The sequence below is a fragment of the Aotus nancymaae genome, unplaced genomic scaffold (genome assembly GCF_030222135.1).
Source record: "Aotus nancymaae isolate 86718 unplaced genomic scaffold, 86718_ANA_hifiasm-v0.15.2.pri h1tg000049l, whole genome shotgun sequence".
Lineage (NCBI taxonomy): Eukaryota > Metazoa > Chordata > Mammalia > Primates > Aotidae > Aotus > Aotus nancymaae.
In genome coordinates this window covers 1,444,779-1,467,629 of record NW_026988463.1, presented here as the reverse complement: position 1 = coordinate 1,467,629, position 22,851 = coordinate 1,444,779, and the positions used below count along the sequence as shown (strand labels likewise).

General features: G+C 56.4%; 1 protein-coding gene across 2 annotated transcripts in view; it reads left to right on the top strand.

Moving 5' to 3' along the window:
• Positions 1–503: 503 nt before the first annotated feature.
• UNKL (unk like zinc finger) overlaps positions 504–22,851 on the top strand; it is a 56,861-nt gene continuing 34,513 nt past the window's right edge. The window contains exons 1-5 of one of the 2 annotated variants that reach the window (XM_064362284.1): positions 504–595; positions 1,160–1,369; positions 18,571–18,747; positions 19,286–19,419; positions 22,690–22,825. In XM_064362284.1, the coding sequence (XP_064218354.1) occupies positions 504–595; positions 1,160–1,369; positions 18,571–18,747; positions 19,286–19,419; positions 22,690–22,825 (749 nt within the window). The remainder of the gene's footprint in view (positions 596–1,159; positions 1,370–18,570; positions 18,748–19,285; positions 19,420–22,689; positions 22,826–22,851) is intronic. The other variant, XM_064362285.1, reaches the window with a different exon arrangement.

The following is a 22,851-nucleotide window of genomic DNA, read 5'->3' as shown; positions in this document are numbered from 1 at the left end:
CGGGGCTCAAGTGTTTTGCTAAATAACTGCGATAATTACCTTTGTACATAAATGTTCGAATAAGTGTTTGAGGTTAGTGCTCGAAAAGGCACAAATTTCTTTTTACAGAGCCAGGACCCCTTCGCCCTCCCGCCCCGTTGGTGACCCGTGTGCCCGGCTCCCTTGACATCAGCCTCTCGGTTGGTTTGTGGAAGAGCCGCTGTATTCAGATACAACTCCTGTGATTAATTCACAGAAATTACTCGGTGATGTCGGGTCGTGTCCCAAGAGGGACCGACCATCGCGGATCCCACGCGAGCCCCTGGGCAGGGAGGGCCCCGTCCCACCCACTGGCGATCCGGGGCCGGGGGCTGCAGGGCCGGCGCGGGCGGGGCGGGGCTGCGTGCGGGGCTGGGGGCGTGGCCGGGGTCTCGGGCCGGGGGGCGTGGCCGCAGGGGGCGGGGGGAGATCCGGGGGCGGGGGCGCCGGCGCGGCGCATGCGCGCTGTATTGTTTTGACTGAAAATGCCGTCGGTTTCGAAAGCGGCGGCGGCGGCGGCGGCGGCGGCGGCGCTGAGCGGGTCCCCCCCGCAGACTGAGAAGCCGACCCACTACAGGTCAGCGCCCGTCCGGCCCGCGCCCCACGCCCGCCCCGGTCCCGCCCGCCGCCTCCCGCCCGGGCCCGCGCTGCTTCCGCCGCCCCTTCGCCGCCCCCGCGCGCCCCCGGCCTCCGCGCCGCGCCCGGGCTGGGGGGCCGCGACCCTCTCCGCTCCGGCCGCCGCTGCCTGAGGTCGGAGCGCGGCGCCCAGGGTGTGGGGCGGCGCCTGGGCTCCGGGGTCCTCGCGCCCGTGGGGAGGGAGGAACCGCCCCGGGTCGGGGGTCGGGGTCGGGGGTCGAGGGTCAGGGGTCAGGGGCTGCGCCCGGGCTCGGGGACCGGGACCCTCCGCTCCGGCGGCCGCCGCCTCAGGTCACCGCGGTCGCCGGGGTCTGGGGGGCGCCTGGGCTGTGAGGTCCGGGGACGGTCGCGTCTTGAGTCGGGATGGGGGGCGGCGCCTGGGGCCCGCCAGGAGTTCGAGTGGGGGTCGAGCCCGGGGTTGGGGCGCCTGAGGCCGGTGGGTCCTTCCGCCCACGAGTCCGCGGGGCCGCCCGACGGAAGCGAGCGCGGCGCTGTCTGTTTTTAGGTACCTGAAGGAGTTCAGGACGGAGCAGTGCCCCCTGTTTTCACAGCACAAGTGCGCGCAGCACAGGCCGTTCACCTGCTTCCACTGGCACTTCCTCAACCAGCGGCGCCGCAGGCCCCTCCGCAGGCGCGACGGCACCTTCAACTACAGCCCTGACGTGTACTGCTCCAAGTACAACGAGGCCACCGGCGTGTGCCCCGACGGCGACGAGTAAGCGGCCGGGGGGCGTGGGGGCCTCCACCCGGGGACGGGGCCCGGACCCTCAGCCAGGGGGCAGGAGGGGGCCTCCACACGTGGACGGGGCCTGGACCCTCAGCCAGGGGCAGGAGGGGGCGTCCAACCTGGGACGGGGCCTGGACCCTCAGCCAGGGGCAGGAGGGGGCCTCCACACGTGGACGGGGCCTGGACCCTCAGCCAGGGGCAGGAGGGGGCGTCCATCCGGGGACGGGGCCTGGACCCTCAGCCAGGGGCAGGAGGGGGCGTCCATCCGGGGACGGGGCCCGAACCCTCAGACAGGGGCAGGAGGGGGCCTCCACCGGGGACGGGGCCTGGACTCTCAGCCAGGGGCAGGAGGGGGCGTCCATCCGGGGACGGGGCCTGGACCCTCAGCCAGGGGCAAGTTGGGAGCTTCCATCCGGAGACGGGGTCTGGACCCTTAGCCAGGGGCAGGCGGGTGGGCTCCACCCGGGGACAAGGACTGTACCCTCCGTGGACACCTGGTGTCCATGCTTGGCCGCTGTAGATGGAGTGGTAATTATCCTCTGAAGTTTTCCAGTGACCAGGGATAGTGGTGAGACAGTTACTATTTTCAGGCCACTTCCCGAGAGATTGTGTGTGTTTTAGGGGTAACCTTTGTGTGACTCAATCCATTTTTGTTTCATATCCTGCTTTTTTTTTTTTTTTTAATTTGAGATAGGGTCTTGCTCTGTCACCAGGGCTGGAGTGCAATGATGGGACACGGCTCACTGCAGCCACCAACTCCCAGGCTCAAGTGATTCTCCCTCAGCCTCCCAAGTAGCTGGGACTACAGGCTCATGCCACCCCAGCTAACTTTGTATAATTTTTTGTAGGGATAGGGTCTCACTACATTGTCCAGGCTGGTCTTAAACTTCTGGGCTCAAGCGATCCTCCTGCCTCAGCCTGCCAAAGTGCTGGGATTCTAGGGCTGAGCCACTGTGGCCAGCTGTTTCCTTCCCCGTCTTGATTTGACACAGTTCCTGCATCAGAACCTACCTCTGGCCAAGTGTGTTGTTTTGTGTTTCTGTAGAGACAGGGTTCTTGCTGTAGCCCAGTCTGGTTTCAGACTCCTGGGCACAGTGATCCTCCCGCCTTGGCGTTCCAAAGTGCTGGGATTCCAGGCAGGATCCACTGTGCCTGGCCGGGTTTAGGAGCATTTTGTAGTGGTCAGATGCTTTCCACGCAGAGAGCTTGTTAGAATATTCACACTATGGAGTACATCCGAGATGTTTGTTTATGTATTTTTTGAGGTGGAATCTTGCTCTGTTGCTCAGGCTGGAGTGTAGTGGCACCATCTCAACTCACTGCAACCTCCGCCTCCCTGGTTGAAGCGATTCTTCTGCCTCAGTCTCCTGAGTAGCTGGGATTACAGGCACACACCACCACACCTGGCTAATTTTTTGTATTTTTTTTTTTTTTTTTAAGTAGAGACAGGGTTTCACCGTGTTAGCCAGGATAGTCTCGATATCCTGACCTCATGATTCTCATGCCTCGGCCTCCCACAGTGCTAGGATCACAGGAATGAGCCACTGTGCCCGGCTGATGTTTCCTTTCCTGATGTTTACATATTCATTTTAATTAAAAAAAGATAGTAAAGTTATTTTATGTGCAGGCTCATTTATGTAGCACTTTTTTTTTTTAATGAGATGGAGTCTCACTCTCTGTGGCCCAGGCTGGAGTGCAGTGGCAGGATCTCGGCTCACGGCACCCTCTGCCTCCCAGGTTTAAGCAATTCTCTTGTCTCAGCCTCCTGAGTAGCTGGGACTACAGGTGCGAACCACCATACTCCACTAATTGTTTTTGTATTTTTAGTAGAGAGGGAGTTTCCCCATGTTAGCCAGGATAGTCTCGATCTCCTGACCTCGTGATCCATCTACCTTGGCCTCCCAAAGTGCTGTGATTACAGGTGGGAGCTACTGAGCCCGGCCTCTGTAGCACTTTTAAAGTCGCAAAATCAAGGTTTTGTTTTGGTTGATTTTATTTTACAAGTTTCCTAATAGTGTTATGAACAGATGTCTTTATTTTGAAACATGTAAAATGGGAAAGCAGGGCCCATCCAAGTCAGATTGTATATTCACAGACCGGCGGGAGGTGGTGTCAGGTTCTGCTTCCTTCCTGTGGGCTGCTCGCAGAGGGCGGAGGGTGGCCTCTTCCTGCCTAGGGGAGAGATGGCAGTTGCGGTCTTGACGTCTCCATTCCATCATCTTTTGGAAGGAGCCGATTCTCCAGGGACCTTCCCGTTGAAGGTTGCTTTCAGCGTGGAGACCCTTGCGAATTGAAGTCCTTTTTCCTTTATTTTTTCAACAATGTTTAGCCCAAGGGATAAATTTTTCTAATTTTTTTTAGAGGTGTTTAAAGGTGCACTTTACTGAAATGTTGTTAATTGCTCACTAGTTAAATAGTGTTTGTTTTGTTTTCGTTGTTTTGAGATGGAGTCTTTCTCTGTCACGCAGGCTGGAGTGCAGTTGTACAGTCTCTGTTCATTACAACCTCCGTCTCCCAGGTTCAAGTGATTCTCCTGCCTCACCCCCCTGAGTAGCTGGGATTACAGGCATGCACCACCAGGCCTCACTAATTTTTGTATTTTTAGCAGAGACAGAGTCTCACCATGTTAGTCAGACTGTCTCAAACTCCTGACCTCAGGTGAGCCACCCACCTGGCTGTTTTTATTTTAGTTTTTTTCCAGAGGCAGTGGTATTGTCAGAACCTCCTGGCTGTTTTTGTTTTATGAGACAGGGTCTTGGTCTGTGGCCTGGGTTGGAGTGCAGGGGCGCAAACACTGCTCACTGCAGCTTGAACCTCCAGTGCTCAAGTGATCTTCCTGCTTCAGCCTCCTGAGCAGCTGGAACCACAGGAGTGCTCTGTCACTTACACCAGGTCTCACTCTGGTCGCCCAGGCTGGAGTGCATTGGTACCAACTCGGCTCACTGCAGCCTCTACGTCCTGGGCTCGGGTGGTTCTCTCACTTCAGCCTCTGGAGTAGCTGGGACTACAGACTCTCTATACCACGCCTGGCAGATTTTTTTGTATTTTTAGTAGAGATGGGGTTTTCCTTTGTCGTCCAGGCTGGTCTTGAACTCCTGGACACAAGTGATCCTCCCACCTCAGCTTCCCAAAGTGCTAGGATTACAGGTGTGAGCCACCACACAACTCTGGCTCAGTTTTTATTTTTATTTTTGTAGAGACAGAGTCTCACTATGTCGCCCAGCTTCAAGCAGTTCTCCTGCCTTGGCCTCCCCAAACTGCAGGGATTGTAAGTGCAGCCCACCGCACCCGGCCCTAGTATTGTTGTTAAGGCAGGTTGGTGCGTAAACGTGAAATAATGTAGCCAGCCCATTTTGGTTACGATGGTGATGTACTTGTAGGCAGTTCTGAACGTGCATAACTGAATTGCTTTTTGAACCACTGTTATCTGCACCTGGGACTTTCAAAGGCAGGTATTTGTCTAGCTGATGTCTGAGCTCAGCCTCTAATTTCCCTTGGTTAAGCCCATCATCTGCCCAGACCTGTGATCCTGAGTTGCAAGTGGGGCCACTGCTGCGTAACTCTGATGTGGGGGTCCCGGACGTATGGAGACCAGCACCCAGCCTGCCTGACCCCACGCCATTGAACATGGGGGACTGATTGACTGGCAGCGCTCTGTTGCCAGGCTGGCGTGATTGGCAGTGCTCTGTCGCCAGGCTGGAATGCAGGGACGTGATCTCAGCTCACTGCAACCTCCGCCTCCTGGGTTCAAGCTATTCTGTCTCAGCCTCCCGAGTAGCTGGGATTACAGGCACCCACCACCACACCCAGCTAATTTTTTGTATTTTTAGTAGAGATGGGGTTTCACCATGTTGGCCAGGATGGTCTTGAACTCCTGACCTCATAATCCACCCGCCTTGGCCTCCCGAAGTGCTGGGATTCAGGCATGAGCCACCTCGCCTGGCCCTCTTTTTTTTTTTTTTTTTTTTTTTTTTTTTGAGACGGAGTTTCGCTCTTGATACCCAGGCTGGAGCGCAATGGCGCGATCTCGGCTCACCGCAACCTCCGCCTCCTGGGTTCAGGCAATTCTCCTGCCTCAGCCTCCTGAGTAGCTGGGATTACAGGCACACGCCACCGTGCCCAGCTAATTTTTTGTATTAGTAGAGACGGGGTTTCACCATGTTGACCAGGATGGTCTCGATCTCTTGACCTCGTGATCCACCCGCCTCGGCCTCCCAAAGTGCTGGGATTACAGGCTTGAGCCACCGCGCCCGGCCTTTTTTTTTTTTTTTTGAGCTAGGGTCTTGCTCTGTTGCCCAGGCTGGAGTGCAGCAGTGGTGCTATCACAGCTCACTGCAGCCTCGACCTCCCAAGCTTAAGCAGTTCTCCCACTTCAGCTGCCCAGAGTGCTGGGGCTACAGGTGTGCATTCCTGCACCTGGCAAGAAGGCATCTTTTCATAACTTTGTTTTTTGTTTTTTTTGTAGACGGAGTCTCCATCTGTCTCCCAGGCTTGAGTGCAGTGGCATGATCTTGGCTTACTGTAACCTCTGCCTCCTGGGTTCAAGTGATTCTCCTGCCTCAGCCTCCCAAGTAGCTGGGATTACAGGCATGTGCCATCATGCCTGGCTAATTTTTATATTTTTAGTAGAGATGGGTTTCGCCATGTTAACCAGGCTGGTCTTGAACTCCTGATCTCAGGTGATCTGCTCTCCTCAGCTTCCCAAAGTGCTGGGATTACAGGCGTGAGCCACCGCGCGCAGCTTCATAACTGTTTTGGTTCTGGAGTCTGGGTGTCCTTCTGTGGACTCAGCCCCAGTGCTAGGCACAGGGTGGTGTCCAGTTCTCACAGGGACAGACAGTGCTGCCGTGAGCGCCTGTCCCCAGGTGGTCATTTCAAGCTGTGCTCAAGTAGCAGTTGTCTAACATGTGATTATGCATTACAGAAATATTAACCTGCTGTCTAAATGGCTTGCAGTTTATAATTGAGGGTGGTAAGTGGGGCTCAGATGCCTGTTGGGTGTTTTGCTTTGGATGCATCCCGAGTAAATCCACACAAAACAAGGAAATTATCTTAAGATTTTGTTTGTAGCATGTTTGCTTCAGCTGGCCTTTTAGGAACTATCTGACAGGCTGTTTCCTCTGGGAATCTCTCCTCCATAATTACCCTTCATTCCACTGGAGTGGGACTTTCTCATCACTGCACAAGGGCATAGCCAATTTGTCGTGTTGAATTACCGGTTCTGGTCCTCACTAAGGGTTGCCTCGGGTTTTGTAAATAGATGAACGTTCAGATCAAGGGCAGGGTCTTCCCTTTCTTTAGTTGGTTGGTTTTTGAAATTTCTATTTTGGGTGTTGATACTACCAACTTTACACATGAATATGTATCACAGAGCAGACACCCTTAGCCAGTGTCAGGCGCTGCTCTTGGTTCTGGCTGGAGGCGCTGGGGCTGAGCTGTGGGGCAGAGCAGGACTGGGACCCCAGGAGGGCCCCCCCAGCCCTGCTGCTGGCGCCTCCTTTCCTGGGCAGGCTAGCACCTCACTCCACCCGTGCCTGCTCAGTTGCTACCTCCGTGTCAGCCCCTCCTGGGGGCAGCCCTAACGTCACCAGCTCCTGCGGGTACCTCTGCTTTCACCCCCTCACCCAGTGGCTGGTGCCCTCCTCCAGCCCCTGCTGTCATCTCTCCTCTCTGCCTCCTCCTGTGGTCTCCCAGGTCACTTCTCGGGTTACTCCCCTATCCCCTGTTGGCACCCTCTCCGGTGCCTGCCCCCGTGGAATCCCCCACACTGCCTCCTTTCCTAAATGGGTGGCCGGCCCTCGCTGCACCCCACGCCGTGTCGGTCCTGTGGGCTTCGTGGGGATCCCGGCCCCGCCCCGCCCCGCTCGGGAAAGGCCCTTTGTTCTGCGGGACACGCCCCTCCCCTGCACATCTGCGATTGGCCGCCCCGGTCATGTGCGGAGCCCCGCCCCCGTGGGAACCGGCATGGACGTCGGGGCGGGGCGGCTCCCGTGGGGGCGTGGCTTTGAGGCCGCGGGGCTATTGCTGAGGGGCCAGGCGCTTGCTTTTTTTCTTCAGACAGATTCTGGTAAAGAAACAGGAAAGGCAAAAAAAAAAAAAAAAAAAAAAAAAGGAAAGGAAAAAAAAAGAAGCCGGGCGCGGTGGCTCACGCCTGTAATCCCAGCACTTTGGGAGGCCGAGGCGGGTGGATCACGAGGTCAAGAGATCGAGACCATCCTGGTCAACATGGTGAAACCCCGTCTCTACTAAACATACAAAAAATTAGCTGGGCATGGTGGCGCGTGCCTGTAATCCCAGCTACTCGGGAGGCTGAGGCAGGAGAATTGCCTGAACCCAGGAGGCGGAGGTTGCGGTGAGCCGAGATCGCGCCATTGCACTCCAGCCTGGGTAACAAGAGCGAAACTCCGTCTCAAAAAAAAAAAAAAGGAAAAAAAAAAAGAAAAAGGTAGAAAAGGCGCGTCATGGGATTCTGGACCTCTCCAGGGTCTATGGTCTATTTTCTTTTTTCTTTTGAGCCAGGGTCTGGCTCTGTTTCCTAGCCTGGAGTGCAGTGGTGTGATGTTGGCTCACTGCAACCTCAGCCTCACGGGCTCACCTGATCCTCTCACCTCAGCCTCCAGAGTATCTGGGACCACAGGTGCACCACCATGACCAGCTGATTTTTGTGTGTGTGTGTGTGTGTGTGTGTATATTTTTAGTAGAGATGGGGTTTTGCTGTGTTGCACAGGCTGGACTCGAACTCCTGGACTCAAGCGATCCACCTGCCTCGGCCTCCCAGAGTCCAGAGCTTACAAGCATGAGCCGCCATGCCCAGCCTCTAGGCCCATTTTCAGTGCAGCCACAGAACAGAGGCCATCCTTGCCAGCCCTTTGCACTGTGGCCCTGCAGCCACCCTGGGTATTACGTTCTCAGGAAAAAATAGGCTCACCCTATTCTTGTGATGCAGCTTTTCCAGGTTGACACACAAATTTGTTCACTGCACCCTCAACCTCCTGAGCTAAAGTGATCCTCGTACCTTAGCTTCCAGAGTAGCTGGGACCAGAGGTGCACACCACCACATCCAGCTGAGTTTTTGTATTTTTTGTGGGAACAGGGTCTTGCTGGTTTTGAACTCCTGGGCTCAAGTAATCTGCCCACCTCCTCTTCCAAAGTGCTGGCATTACAGACGTGAACTGCTGCATCCGGTCTCTGTCTTCTTTTCAGAGCTCTGTTTGGCGGTGTCATCTGGCAGGCCTGGCATTTCCCATTTGCCCTGTGGGGCCTCCCCTGGCCCCTGTTCTCAGGCAGTGCAGAACTTGAATCTGAGTGGATCCAGGGTGTGCCTCACTGGGTCTCCACTATGCATTCTGTGAGGAACTGATGGGAAGAGAGACTTCCAAATATCCATGTCTAAGAGTTGCTATTGCTACTTGTATTGGTGGATACCAAGTCTAATCTTTTTCTTTCTTTCCTTTTTTTTTTTTTTTTTTTAAGATGGAGTGTCCCTCTGTCACCCAGGCTGGAATGCAGTGGCACGATCTCGTCTCACTGCAACCTCCACCTCCCAGGTTCAAACAGTTCTCTTGCCTCAGCCTCCCAAGTAGTTGAGATTACAGGCATGCGCCACTACACCCGGCTAATTAGTGTATTTTTAGTATAGACGAGGTTTCACCATAGTGGCCAGGCTGGTTTTGAACTTCTGACCTCCGGTGACCCATCTGCTTCGGCCTCCTAAAGTGCTGGGATTACGGGCATGAGCCACCACGCCCCAGCTTGCTTGCTGCTTCCTTCCTTCCTTTTCTTCCTTCCTTTCTCTTTCTGTCTCTTTCTCTTTTTTTATCCTTCCCTCCCTCCGCCCTTCCCCTTCTCTTCCCTTCCTTCCCTTCCTCCTCCTCCCTTGTTTTTTCTGAGACACGGTCTTGCTCTGTTGTCCAGGCTGGAGTGCAGTGGTGCAATCACGGCTCACTGCAGCCTTGGCCTTTTGGGCTCAAGTGATTCTTCCATCTCAGCCTCCCAAGTAGCTGGGACCACAGGTGTGCACCATGACGCCCAGCTAATTTTTAAATTTTTTGTAGAGAAGGGGACTCACCATGTTGCCCGGGCTGGTCTTGAACCCCTGGCCTCAAGCAGTCCTTCTGTCTCTGCCTCCCAAAGTCCTAGGGTGACAGATGTGAGCCAGTGTGCCCGACCTTCCTTCGTGGCTGAACGCCGTCCCATTGTGTGGGTAGAAGACCACGTTTTGCTCATTGACTCCTCCGTTGGTGCCCATCCGGGTGGTTGCAACCTGTCTGCTCCTGTGCATGACGCGCCGTGAACATGTGTGTGCAGGTGTCTGCTTACAACCCTGCCTTCGGGTTTCTGGGATGTGAACTCGGGAGCGGGATTGCTGGGTCCCAGAGTGGCATTCTCATTTGACTTTTGCTTGGCTGGCTCCCAGGACCCTGAGGTCAGGCTGGGCACCCCTTCTTCAGCCTCTGTGCGCCCTCAGCTTTCAGCGTCCAGCACACCACAGGTGCCCAGTGAAGCCTGGGTGGGGCTCTCTGAACTCTGCGTCTGTGTTCCTTGACCTTAGAGAATGGGGCTAGACCTGGTGGTTACTGGGTCGCTCTTGGTTCCCAGCCATCCCTGGCGGGAGCTCCAGTCCCATGCACAGCAAGGCGGGCGGGACCCTCATGAAGCTCCCCAGCTGGAGCTCGAGGTGAAGGTTTGAGTCCTTACATGTGCGGACCTGCAGTGAGGGCCCCGTCATCCTCTGCCTTGGCCATCAGGCCACTCAGTGATTCCATCACCAGACAGGGCTCGGCACCATTGATGACTCAGGGTCCTCTGGGCGTCCCCTGACCTCCCTCTGGAGTGACCTACCTGGAGATGCCCCAGAATGCGGGAGCAGTTCGCATTGTCTCCCCGTCTCTGTTGATGCTGCCTGAGCCTTGGTGGCTGCTCCCCCTCCCCCTGTACCCCATCCTGCTCCAGGAGCTGCCTGTGACTCCCTGGGAGCATTGCTCTGAGCCTGCAGGTATCCCATGTGATGGTGACGCTACCTCACCTGTGCTCCCCACCATGCTATCTGTTTCCTCTCCTGCCCATTTCCCCCATCCCCCCCAAAGCAGTGTGCAGGGCCCTGTGCTTCTCCCCTCCCCTGCCTCCCTCCTGGGGTCCCTGAGAGCAGCAGGACACTGGACAGAAGGGCCCCCACTTTCTGACCGCGACTGGTCAGGAAGTAGATGCAGCCTGCGTGCAGGGCACGGACTTTACTTCTCACACTGGTTTCAACGTTTATTAGGAAGGATGAGCTTTGTGGAGATTCGGCGTTGTGTTTTCCAGCTGTGTTTAGTTGGGGGTTTGTGGTGGTCTGTGTACTTGGGTGGTTCCACATTCTGGAGCACGTGCTGCTTTCGATGATGTCAGTCCTTCCGATCAGACCAGGAAGCTGGGAGAAGGGAAAGGAATTCACTGGTTGCTAGGTGCTGTTGGGGTGTGGAACCAGGGAGCTTAGGGCTGCCTCTGGGTGTGTGGGAACCAGGGAGCTTAGGGCTGCCTCTGGGTGTGTGAGCTTAGCGCTGCCTCTGGGTGTGTGGAACCAGGGAGCTTAGGGCTGCCTCTGGGTGTGTGGGAACCACGGAGCTTAGTGCTGCCTCTGGGTGTGTGGAACCAGGGAGCTTAGGGCTGCCTCTGGGTGTGTGGGAACCAGGGAGCTTAGGGCTGCCTCTGGGTGTGTGGGAACCAGGGAGCTTAGGGCTGCCTCTGGGTGTGTGGGAACCAGGGAGCTTAGGGCTGCATCTGGGTGTGTGGGAACCAGGGAGCTTAGGGCTGCCTCTGGGTGTGTGGGAACCAGGGAGCTTAGGGCTGCATCTGGGTGTGTGGGAACCAGGGAGCTTAGGGCTGCCTCTGGGTGTGTGGAACCAGGGAGCTTAGAGCTGCCTCTGGGTGTGTGGGAACCAGGGAGCTTAGGGCTACCTCTGGGTGTGTGAGCTTAGGGCTGCCTCTGGGTGTGTGGGAACCAGGGAGTTTAGGGCTGCCTCTGGGTGTGTGAGCTTAGGGCTGCCTTTGGGTGTGTGTGAGCTTAGGGCTGCCTCTGGGTGTGTGGAACCAGGGAGCTTAGGGCTGCCTCTGGGTGTCTGGAACCAGGGAGTTTAGGGCTGCCTCTGGGTGTATGGGAACCAGGCATCGTGTGAGCTTAGGGCTGCCTCTGGGTGTGTGAGCTTAGGGCTGCCTCTGGGTGTGTGGGAACCAGGGAGCTTAGGGCTGCCTCTCGGTATGTGGGAACCAGGGAGCTTAGGGCTGCCTCTCGGTATGTGGGAACCAGGGAGCTTAGACCTGCCTCTGGGTCTGTGGGAACCAAGGAGCTTAGGGCTGCCTCTGGGTGTGTGGGAACCAGGGAGCTTAGGGCTGCCTCTGGGTGTGTGGGAACCAGGGAGCTTAGGGCTGCCTCTGGGTGTGTGTAACCAGGGAGCTTAGGGCTGCCTCTGGGTGTGTGGGAACCAGGGAGCTTAGGGCTACCTCTGGGTGTGTGAGCTTAGGGCTGCCTCTGGGTGTGTGGGAACCAGGGAGCTTAGGGCTGCCTCTGGGTGTGTGAGCTTAGGGCTGCCTCTGGGTGTGTGGGAAACAGGGAGCTTAGGGCTGCCTCTGGGTGTGTGGAACCAGGGAGCTTAGGGCTCCCTCTCGGTGTGTGGGATCTAGGGAGCTTAGGGCTGCCTCTGGGTGTGTGGGAACCAGGCACCGTGTGAGCTTAGGGCTGCCTCTGGGTGTGTGAGAACTAGGCATCGTGTGAGCTTAGGGCTGCCTCTGGGTGTGTGAGCTTAGGGCTGCCTCTGGGTGTGTGGGAACCAGGCATCCTGTGAGCTTAGGGCTGCCTCTGGGTGTGTGAGAACCAGGTACCGTGTGAGCTTAGGGCTGCCTCTGGGTCCGTGAGTACCAGGCATCGTGTGAGCTTAGGGCTGCCTCTGGGTGTTTGAGCTTAGGGCTGCCTCTGGGTGTGTGAGAACCAGGTACCGTGTGAGCTTAGGGCTGCCTCTGGGTCCGTGAGTACCAGGCATCGTGTGAGCTTAGGGCTGCCTCTGGGTGTGTGAGCTTAGGGCTGCCTTTGGGTGTGTGAGCTTAGAGCTGCCTCTGGGTGTGTGGGAACCAGGCATCCTGTGAGCTTAGGGCTCCCTCTGGGTGTGTGAGAACCAGGCACTGTGTGAGCTTAGGGCTGCCTCTGGGTGTGTGAGCTTAGGGCTGCATCTGGGTGTGTGAGAACCAGGCACCGTGTGAGCTTAGGGCTGCCTCTGGGTGTGTGAGAACCAGGCATCGTGTGAGCTTAGGGCTGCCTCTGGGTGTGAGTGAACCAAGCATCATGTGAGCTTAGGACTGCCTCTCGGTGTGTGAGAACCAGGCATCGTGTGAGCTTAGGGCTGCCTCTGGGTGTGTGAGAACCAGGCGTCATGTGAGCTTAGGGCTGCCTCTGGGTGTGTGAGAGCCAGGCGTCGTGTGAGCTTAGGGCTGCCTCTGCGTCCGTGAGAACCAGGCACCGTGTGAGCTTAGGGCTGCCTCTGGGTGTGTGGGAACCAGGCATCCTGTGAGCTTAGGGCTGCCTCTGGGTGTGTGAGAACCAGGTACCGTGTGAGCTTAGGGCTGCCTCTGGGTGTGTGAGAACCAGGCACTGTGTGAGCTTAGGGCTGCCTCTGTGTCCGTGAGAACCAGGTACCGTGTAAGCATAGGGCTGCCTCTGGGTATGAGTGAACCAAGCATCGTGTGAGCTTAGGGTTGCCTCTGGATGTGTGAGAGCCAGGCATCTTGTGAGCTTAGGGCTGCTTCTGGATGTGTGAGAACCAGGCATTGCGTGAGCTTACGCCTGCCTCTGGGTGTGTGAGAACCAGGTGTCATGTTTGCTTAGGGCTACCTCTGGGTCCGAGAGATTCAGGTACTGTGTGAGCTTAGGGCTGCCTCTGGCTGTGTGAGAACTAGGCATTGTGTCAGCTTAGGGCTGCCACTGGGTGTGTGAGAACCAGGCACCGTGTGAGCTTAGGTCTACCTCTGGGTTTGTGAGGTTAGGGCTGCCTCTGGATGTGTGAGAACCAGGCATCGTGTGAGCTTAGGGCTGCCTCTGGCTGTGTGAGAGCCAGGCACCACGTGAGCTTAGGACTGCCTCTGGGTGTGTGAGGTTAGGGCTGCCTCTGGATGTGTGACAGCCAGGCATTGTGTGAGCTTAGGGCTGCCTCTGCGTGTGTGAGAACCAGGCGTCGTGTTTGCTTAGGGCTGCCTCTGGGTCCGTGAGAACCAGGTACCGTGTGAGCGCTTATGCGTGTGTGAGAACCAGGCGTCGTGTGAACTTAGGGCTGCCTCTGGGTCAGTAAGAACCAGGCACTTTGTGAGCTTAGGGCTACCTCTGGGTGTGTGAGAACGAGGCGTCATGTGAGCTTAGGGCTGCCTCTGGGTGTGTTAGAACCGGGCATCGTGTGAGCTTAGGGCTGCCTGTAGGTCCATGAGAACCAGGTACTGTGTGAGCTTAGGGCTGTCTCTGGGTGTGTGAGAACCAGGTACCGTGTGAGCTTAGGGCTGCCTCTGGGTGTGTGAGAACCAGGCGTCGTGTGAGCTTAGGGCTGCCTGTAGGTAGGTCTGTGAGAACCAGGCACCGTGTGAGCTTAGGGCTGCCTCTGGGTGTGTGAGAACCAGGTACCGTGTGAGCTTAGGGCTGCCTCTGGGTGTGTGAGAACCAGGCGTCGTGTGAGCTTAGGGCTGCCTGTAGGTAGGTCTGTGAGAACCAGGCACCGTGTGAGCTTAGGGCTGCCTCTGGGTGTGTGAGAACCAGGCGTCGTGTGAGCTTAGGGCTGCCTCTGGGTGTGTGAGAACCAGGTACCGTGTGAGCTTAGGGCTGCCTCTGGGTGTGTGAGAACCAGGTACCGTGTGAGCTTAGGGCTGCCTCTGGGTGTGTGAGAACCAGGCGTCGTGTGAAGTTAGGGCTGCCTCTGGGTCAGTGAGAAACAGGCACCGTGTGAGCTTAGGGCTGCCTATGGGTGTGTGAGAACCAGGCGTCGTGTGACCTTAGGGCTGCCTGTAGGTCCACGAGAACCAGGTACCGTGTGAGCTTAGGGCTGCCTCTGGGTCCGTGAGAACCAGGTACCATGTGAGCTTAGTGCTGCCTCTGGGTATGTGAGAACCAGGTACCGTGTGAGCTTAGGGCTGCCTCTGGGTGTGTGAGCTTAGGGCGGCCTCTGGGTGTGTGAGAATCAGGCATCGTGTGAGCTTAGGGCTGCCTCTCGGTGTGTGAGAATCAGACGTCGTGTGAGCTTAGGGCTGCCTCTGGGTGTGAGTGAACCAGGCATCATGTGAGCTTAGGGCTGCCTCTGGGTGTGTGAGAACCAGGCATCGTGTGAGCTTAGGGCTGCCTCTGGGTGTGTGAGAACCATGCATCATGTGAGCTTAGGGCTGCCTCTCAGTGTGTGAGAATCAGGCATCATGTGAGCTTAGGGCTGCCTCTCGGTGTGTGAGAATCAGGTACCGTGTGAGCTTAGGACTGCCTCTGCGTGTGTGAGAACCAGGCGTCGTGTGAAGTTAGGGCTGCCTGTAGGTCTGCGAGAACCAGTTACTGTGTGAGCTTCGGGCTGCCTCTGGGTCCGTGAGAACCAGGTACCGTGTGAGCTTAGTGCTGCCTCTGGGTGTGTGAGAACCAGGTACCGTGTGAGCTTAGGGCTGCCTCTGGGTGTGTGAGCTTAGGGCTGCCTCTGGGTGTGTGAGAACCAGGCGTTGTGTTCGCTTAGAGCTGCCTCTGGGTCCGTGAGAACCAGGTACCGTGTGAGCTTAGGACTGCCTCTGCGTGTGTGAGAACCAGGTACTGTGTGAGCTTAGGGCTGCCTCTGCGTGTGTGAGAACCAGGCGTCGTGTGAAGTTAGGGCTGCCTCTAGGTCAGTGAGAACCAGGCACCGTGTGAGCTTAGGGCTGCCTGTGGGTGTGTGAGAACCAGGCACCGTGTGAGCTTAGGGCTCCCTCTGGGTGTGTGAGAACCAGGCATCGTGTGAGCTTAGGGCTGCCTGTAGGTCCGTGAGAACCAGGCACCGTGTGAGCTTAGGGTTGCCTCTGGGTGTGTAAGAACCAGGCGTCGTGTGACCTTAGGGCTGCCTGTAGGTCCACGAGAACCAGGTACCGTGTGAGCTTAGGGCTGCCTCTGGGTCCGTGAGAACCAGGTACCGTGTGAGCTTAGTGCTGCCTCTGGGTGTGTGAGAACCAGGTACCGTGTGAGCTTAGGGCTGCCTCTGGGTGTGTGAGAATCAGGCATCATGTGAGCTTAGGGCTGCCTCTGGGTGTGAGTGAACCAAGCATCATGTGAGCTTAGTGCTGCCTCTGGGTGTGTGAGAACCAGGTACCGTGTGAGCTTAGGGCTGCCTCTGGGTCCGTGAGTACCAGGCATCGTGTGAGCTTAGGGCTGCCTCTGGGTCCGTGAGTACCAGGCATCGTGTGAACTTAGGGCTGCCTCTGGGTGTGTGAGCTTAGGGCTGCCTTTGGGTGTGTGAGCTTAGAGCTGCCTCTGGGTGTGTGGGAACCAGGCATCCTGTGAGCTTAGGGCTCCCTCTGGGTGTGTGAGAACCAGGCACTGTGTGAGCTTAGGGCTGCCTCTGGGTGTGTGAGCTTAGGGCTGCCTCTGGGTCCGTGAGAACCATGTACCGTGTGAGGTTAGTGCTGCCTCTGGGTCCGTGAGAACCAGGTACCGTGTGAGCTTAGTGCTGCCTCTGGGTGTGTGAGAACCAGGTACCGTGTGAGCTTAGTGCTGCCTCTGGGTGTGTGAGAACCAGGTACCGTGTGAGCTTAGGGCTGCCTCTGGGTGTGTGAGAATCAGGCATCATGTGAGCTTAGGGCTGCCTCTGGGTCCGTGAGTACCAGGCATCGTGTGAGCTTAGGGCTGCCTCTGGGTGTGTGAGCTTAGGGCTGCCTTTGGGTGTGTGAGCTTAGAGCTGCCTCTGGGTGTGTGGGAACCAGGCATCCTGTGAGCTTAGTGCTGCCTCTGGGTGTGTGAGAACCAGGTACCGTGTGAGCTTAGGGCTGCCTCTGGGTCCGTGAGTACCAGGCATCGTGTGAGCTTAGGGCTGCCTCTGGGTCCGTGAGTACCAGGCATCGTGTGAGCTTAGGGCTGCCTCTGGGTGTGTGAGCTTAGGGCTGCCTTTGGGTGTGTGAGCTTAGAGCTGCCTCTGGGTGTGTGGGAACCAGGCATCCTGTGAGCTTAGGGCTGCCTCTGGGTGTGTGAGAACCAGGCACTGTGTGAGCTTAGGGCTGCCTCTGGGTGTGTGGGAACCAGGCATCATGTGAGCTTAGGGCTGCCTCTGGGTTTGTGAGCTTAGGGCTGCCTCTGGGTGTGTGAGCTTAGGGCTGCCTCTGGGTGTGTGAGAACCAGGCACTGTGCGAGCTTAGGGCTGCCTCTGGGTGTGAGTGAACCAAGCATCATGTGAGCTTAGGGCTGCCTCTCGGTGTGTGAGAACCAGGCATCGTGTGAGCTTAGGGCTGCCTCTCGGTGTGTGAGAACCAGGCATCGTGTGAGCTTAGGGCTGCCTCTCGGTGTGTGAGAACCAGGCATCGTGTGAGCTTAGGGCTGCCTCTGGGTATGTGAGCTTAGGGCTGCCTCTGGGTGTGTGAGAATCAGGCATCGTGTGAGCTTAGGGCTGCCTCTGGGTGTGTGAGAACCAGGCATCATGTGAGCTTAGGGCTGCCTCTGGGTGTGAGTGAACCAGGCATCATGTGAGCTTAGGGCTGCCTCTGGGCGTGTGAGAACCAGGCGTCATGTGAGCTTAGGACTGCCTCTGGGTGTGAGTGAATCAAGCATCATATGAGCTTAGGGCTGCCTCTGGGTGTGTGAGAATCAGGCATCGTGTGAACTTAGGGCTGCCTCTGGGTGTGTGAGAACCAGGTACTGTGTGAGCTTAGGACTGCCTCTGGGTCCGTGAGAACCAGATACCATGTGAGCTTAGGGCTGCCTCTGGGTGTGTGAGAACCAGGTACCGTGTGAGCTTAGGGCTGCCTCTGGGTGTGAGTGAACCAGGGATCGTGTGAGCTTAGGGCTGCCTCTGGGTCCGTGAGAACCAGGTACCGTGTGAGCTTAGGGCTGCCTCTGGGTGTGTGAGAAGCAGGTACCGTGTGAGCTTAGGGCTGCCTCTGGGTGTGAGTGAACCAGGGATCGTGTGAGCTTAGGGCTGCCTCTCGGTGTGTGAGAACCAGGCATCGTGTGATCTTAGGGCTGCCTATGGGTGTGTGAGAACCAGGTGTCGTGTTAGTTTAGGGCTGCCTCTGGGTGTGTGAGAACCAGGCATCGTGTTAGCTTAGGACTGCCTCTGGCTGTGTGAGAACCAGGCACCGTGTGAGCTTAGGGCTGCCTCTGGGTGTGTGAGGTTAGGTCTGCCTCTCGATGTGTGAGAACCAGGCATCGTGTGAGCTTAGGGCTGCCTCTGGATGTGTGAGAACCAGGCATCGTGTTTGCTTAGAGCTGCGTCTGGGTCCGTGAGAACCAGGTACCGTGTGAGCTTAGGACTGCCTCTGCGTGTGTTGAGAACCAGGCGTCCTGTGAAGTTTGGGCTGCCTCTAGGTCAGTGAGAACCAGGCACCGTGTGAGCTTAGGGCTGCCTCTGGGTGTTTGAGAACCAGGCATCGTGTTAGCTTAGGGCTGCCTGTAGGTCCATGAGAACCAGGTATCATGTGAGCTTAGGGCTGCCTCTGGGTGTGTGAGAATCGGGCACCGTGTGAGCTTAGTGCTGCCTCTGGATGTGTGAGAACCAGGCGTCGTGTGACCTTAGGGCTGCCTGTAGGTCCGCGAGAACCAGGTACCGTGTGAGCTTAGGGCTGCCTCTGGGTCCGTGAGAACCAGGTACCGTGTGAGCTTAGTGCTGCCTCTGGGTGTGTGAGAACCAGGTACCGTGTGAGCTTAGTGTTGCCTCTGGGTGTGTGAGAACCAGGTACCGTGTGAGCTTAGGGCTGCCTCTGGTTATGTGAGCTTAGGGCTGCCTCTGGGTGTGTGAGAATCAGGCATCGTGTGAACTTAGGGCTGCCTCTGGGTGTGAGTGAACCAAGCATCATGTGAGCTTAGGGCTGCCTCTGGGTGTGTGAGAATAAGGCCTCGTGTGAGCTTAGGGCTGCCTGTGGGTGTGTGAGAATCGGGCATCGTGTGAGCTTAGGGCTGCCTCTGGTTGTGTGGGCTTAGGCCTGCCTCTGGGTCCTGAGAACCAGGCACTGTGTGCCCCTCTGCTTCCCAGGTGTCCCTACCTGCACCGGACGACGGGGGACACGGAGCGCAAATACCACCTGCGCTACTATAAGACAGGAACCTGCATCCACGAGACGGACGCGAGGGGCCACTGCGTGAAGAACGGGCTGCACTGTGCCTTTGCACACGGCCCCCTGGACCTGCGGCCCCCTGTGTGTGACGTCAGGTGAGTAGCAGGCCTGGGTGTTGTTTCTGATGAGATGATCTCTCACCTCTTCTCTCTTGGTGTTTCTTTCCCCGAGTCTGGAGGGTTTCAGGCCATGAGGCACTGCTTTGCAGGAGAATGAACTCAGCGCATGGTCTGGGGCTACAGGAAGGCAAATTCTGCCTCAAGAAAATTCCTCTCTTAACGTCGTTGGGACCCAGCGTAGTGGCTCACACCTGTAATCCCAGTGCTCTGGGAGGCCAAGGTGGGAGGATTGCTTGAGCCGGGGAAGTGAAGGCTGCACTCAGCTGTGATTGCGGCACTGCACCCTAGCCTGGGAGACAGAGCCAGACCCTGTCTCAAATAAAAATCAAAATTAAGTGGTTTGGATTTGGAGCAGGACTGTGTGCCAGGGCAGAGGAGGGCCCCACACACTTGAGCCCTTTGGGTGGCAGCATCTCTGTGTAGTGGTGGGAGGGAAGCGTGTACTCCAGTGACGACCTTTCAGCTTTGGAGGCTCCGCATACAGAGCCGTGACCACTGTGTTCTCGGCTTGCAGGGAGCTGCAGGCCCAGGAAGCCTTGCAAAACGGCCAGCTGGGCAGCGGGGACGGTGTCCCGGATCTGCAGCCTGGGGTTTTGGCCAGCCAGGCCATGATTGAGAAGATCCTGAGTGAAGACCCCCGATGGCAAGGTAACTCCACGGCCGCAGCTGAGAGTGGTGGGGACAGTGCGGGGACAGCAGGTCTTAGTTTATGTGCAAGGTGATCAGATGTGGAAACTCAGGCTCATGGAGTTCAAAGCAACCCCTCTCCCACGGGGTGGGTGCTGAGTGGGATTTGGGCCCAGGTGCCTCCCCCGCATCTGCTCTGTACCTATTCACCTACTGGTGTCTCAGTGGGGTCAGCCATTGACCAGGTGCTCAGCTGAGGGGTCTGCAACTCCCACGGCAACCTGCGGGGTGTTGTGTCCTGGAGCCAGGGCACCACCATGCACCCACCCGTGGTGTCCAGCAGAGTCCCCAGCCCTGTGCCTCTGGGGCGTGCTCCAGAAAGCAGCTTTCAGATCCTTGGGCATGGTCAGAACGCACAGCCCTGGGGGCATTTCCTCGGGGCTGGGGACCTGCATTCCTGGCCAGCACACAGATGAGGTGATAGCAGGGGGGAGTTGATTCACAAAAACATGTACTAAGGCGGGATGCAGTGGCTCACGCCTGTAATCCCAGCACTTTGGGAGGCTGAGGCGGGTGGATCCCCTGAGGTCAGGAGTTCGAGGCCAGCCTGGCCAACATAGTGAAACCCATCTCTACTAAAAGTACAAAAGTGAGCCAGTTGTCGTGGCACGTGCCTGTAATCCTAGCTACTCTGGAGGCTGAGGCAGGAGAATGGCTTGAACCCGGGAAGTGAAGGTTGCAGTGAACTGAGATCTTGCTACTGCATTCCAGCCTGGGTGACAGACCGAGACTCCATCTCAAAAAAAAAAAAGTGACAAAATACACATAACCAAAAATATACATCTTTTTTTTTTTTTTGGAGACGTATCACTCTGTCACCCAGGCTGGAGTGCAGTGGTATGATCTTGGTTCACTGCAACCTCTACTTCCTGGGTTCAAGGGATTCTCCTGCCTCAACCTCCCAAGTAGCTGAGATTTCAGGTGGGCACCACCATGCCAGGCTAATTTTTGTATTTTTAGTAGAAATGGCGTTTCACCATATTAGTCAGGCTGGTCTCAAACTCCTGACCTCAGGTGATCCACCTGCCTCAGCTTCTCAAAGTGCTGGGATGACAGGTGGGAGCCACCCTGTTTCATCCCTCCTTCTCCTTTTTGTTTTTGAGACAGGACCTTATTCTCTTGCCTAGACTGGAGTGCAGTGGTGCAATCACAAATCGCTGCAGTGTTGACCTTCCAGGCTCAAGCGGTCCTCCCACGTCAACCGCCCGTGTAGCTGTGACTACAGGCACACACCACCAATGCCCAGCTAATTTTTAATATTTTTAGTACAGATGGGGTCTCAGTATGTTGCCCAGGCTGGTCTTGAACTCGTGAGCTTAAGTGATTCTTGTACCTTGGCCTCCCAAAGTGCTGGCCTTACAGGCATGAGCCACTGTGCCGGCTCTCGTTTCTTTTCAGGGCTGAATAATATAATAGTATAATAATGATACCAGGTGTGGTGGCTCACTCCTGTGATCCCAGCACTTTGGGAGGCCGAGGCAGGTGGATCACCTGAGGTCTGGAATTTGAGACCAGTCTGGCCAACATGGTGAAATCCCATGTCTACTAAAAATTTAAAAATTAGCTGGGCATGGTGGCGGGCGCCTGTAATCCCAGCTACTCAGGAGGCTGAAGCAAGAGAATCATTTGAACCCAGGAGGTGGAGGTTGCAGTGAGCTGAGATTGTGCCATTGCACTCCAGACTGGATGATAAGAGCAAAACTCCATCTTAAAAAAAAAAAAAAGAAGCTATTTGGGCGCCAGATGTGGCGGCTCACGCCTGTAATGCCAGCACTTCAGGCACTAAGGTGGTGGATCACCTGAGCTAAGGAGTTCGAGACCAGCTTGGGCAACATGATGAAACCCCATCTCTACCAAACTTACGAAATTAGCTGGGCGTGGTGGCACATGCCTGTAATTCCAGCTATTCTGGAGGCTGAGACGGGAGAATTGCTTGAACCCAGAAGGTGGAAGTTTCAGGGAGCTGAGATCGTGCCACTACACTCCAGCCTGGGTGACAGAGTCAGAGTGTGTCTCAAAAAAAAAGAAAAGAGAAGCTGTTTGAATTGAATCTGGTGTGCACGATGGTATCAGGATCTTGGAAGTGTGTCTGGCGTCATACCGGCACTTAGGGGCTGACGCTCCTGCTGTGTCCCTTGCCGGCTGCCCAGCCCCGCTGAGCAGGTGCAGTAAAGAACGGCGTGTATCAATAAGGTGTCAACTGTTAGCCCAAGAAAGAATATGATTTTTAGGAATCTTTGCCCATCAATTACTGTTTTTAAACGACCCCATGGCTTGTTTTTCAACTTGAGATAAAATTTATGTGAAATACAGTGAATGACTTTTAAAGAGAGACTTTATTGGGTGGATTTGGTGGCTGACACCTGTCATCCCAGCGCTTTGGGAGGCTGAGGCAGGTGGATCACTTGAGGTCAGGAGTTGGAGACCAGCCTGGCCAACGTGATGAAACCCCGTCTCTACTAAAGATATAAGAAGTTAGCTGGGCGTGGTGGTGCACGCCTGTAATCCCAGCTACTTGGGAGGCTGAGGCTGGAGAATTGCTTGAACCCGGGAGGCAGAGGTTGCGGCGAGCCAAGATTGTACCATTGCACTCTAGCCTGGGAAACAAAGCCAGACTCTGTCTCAAGAAAAAAAAGACTTTATTTTTTAGAGCAGTTTTTGGTTCACAGCAAAACCGAGTGGAAAAATAGAGATTTCCCAAACACCCCTGCCCGAATCAGCCTCCCCTGCGGTGAACCTCCTGCACTGTGAGGTGTGCTTGTTACAAACAGGGAACCCGCAGTGAGGTGCTTGTCACCCAGAGGCTCTGGCGCACATGACGCTTCACGTGTGGCATTGTGTGTGGTTTTAGCATATTCATAAAGCTGTGCAACCATCATCTCTGTCTAGTTGGAAAACATTTTTATCTCCCAAGAAGGAAGCGCCCACCCACAGCAGGACTCCCCCCTACCCCTGGTGGTCTCTGTTCCACTCCCTCTCTGTGGGTTCTCCAGTTCTGCGCGGTTGTTGTCACGTAGGCGGAACCACACAGCGTGGCCTTTGGGCCCGGCTTCCCTCGTGGAGCATGAGTCCTTTGAAGTCTGCATGTGCCACAGTGTGTGTCTGTCTGTGTTCCCTGAGTCCTCCTATGGCTCTGTCCATTGGGGACAGCCGGGCCTTCCACCTTCGGGCTTCTGTGCCCAGTGTTGCCCTAAATGATACTGCACAGGCGCTGTGTGGCCCGTTTTTCAGACGCCAACTTTGTGCTGGGCAGCTACAAGACGGAGCAGTGCCCGAAACCACCACGCCTGTGCCGCCAGGGCTACGCTTGCCCGCACTACCACAACAGCAGGGACAGGCGGCGCAACCCCCGGACCTTCCAGTACAGGTGAGCCCACAGGATCCCGGCCGGTG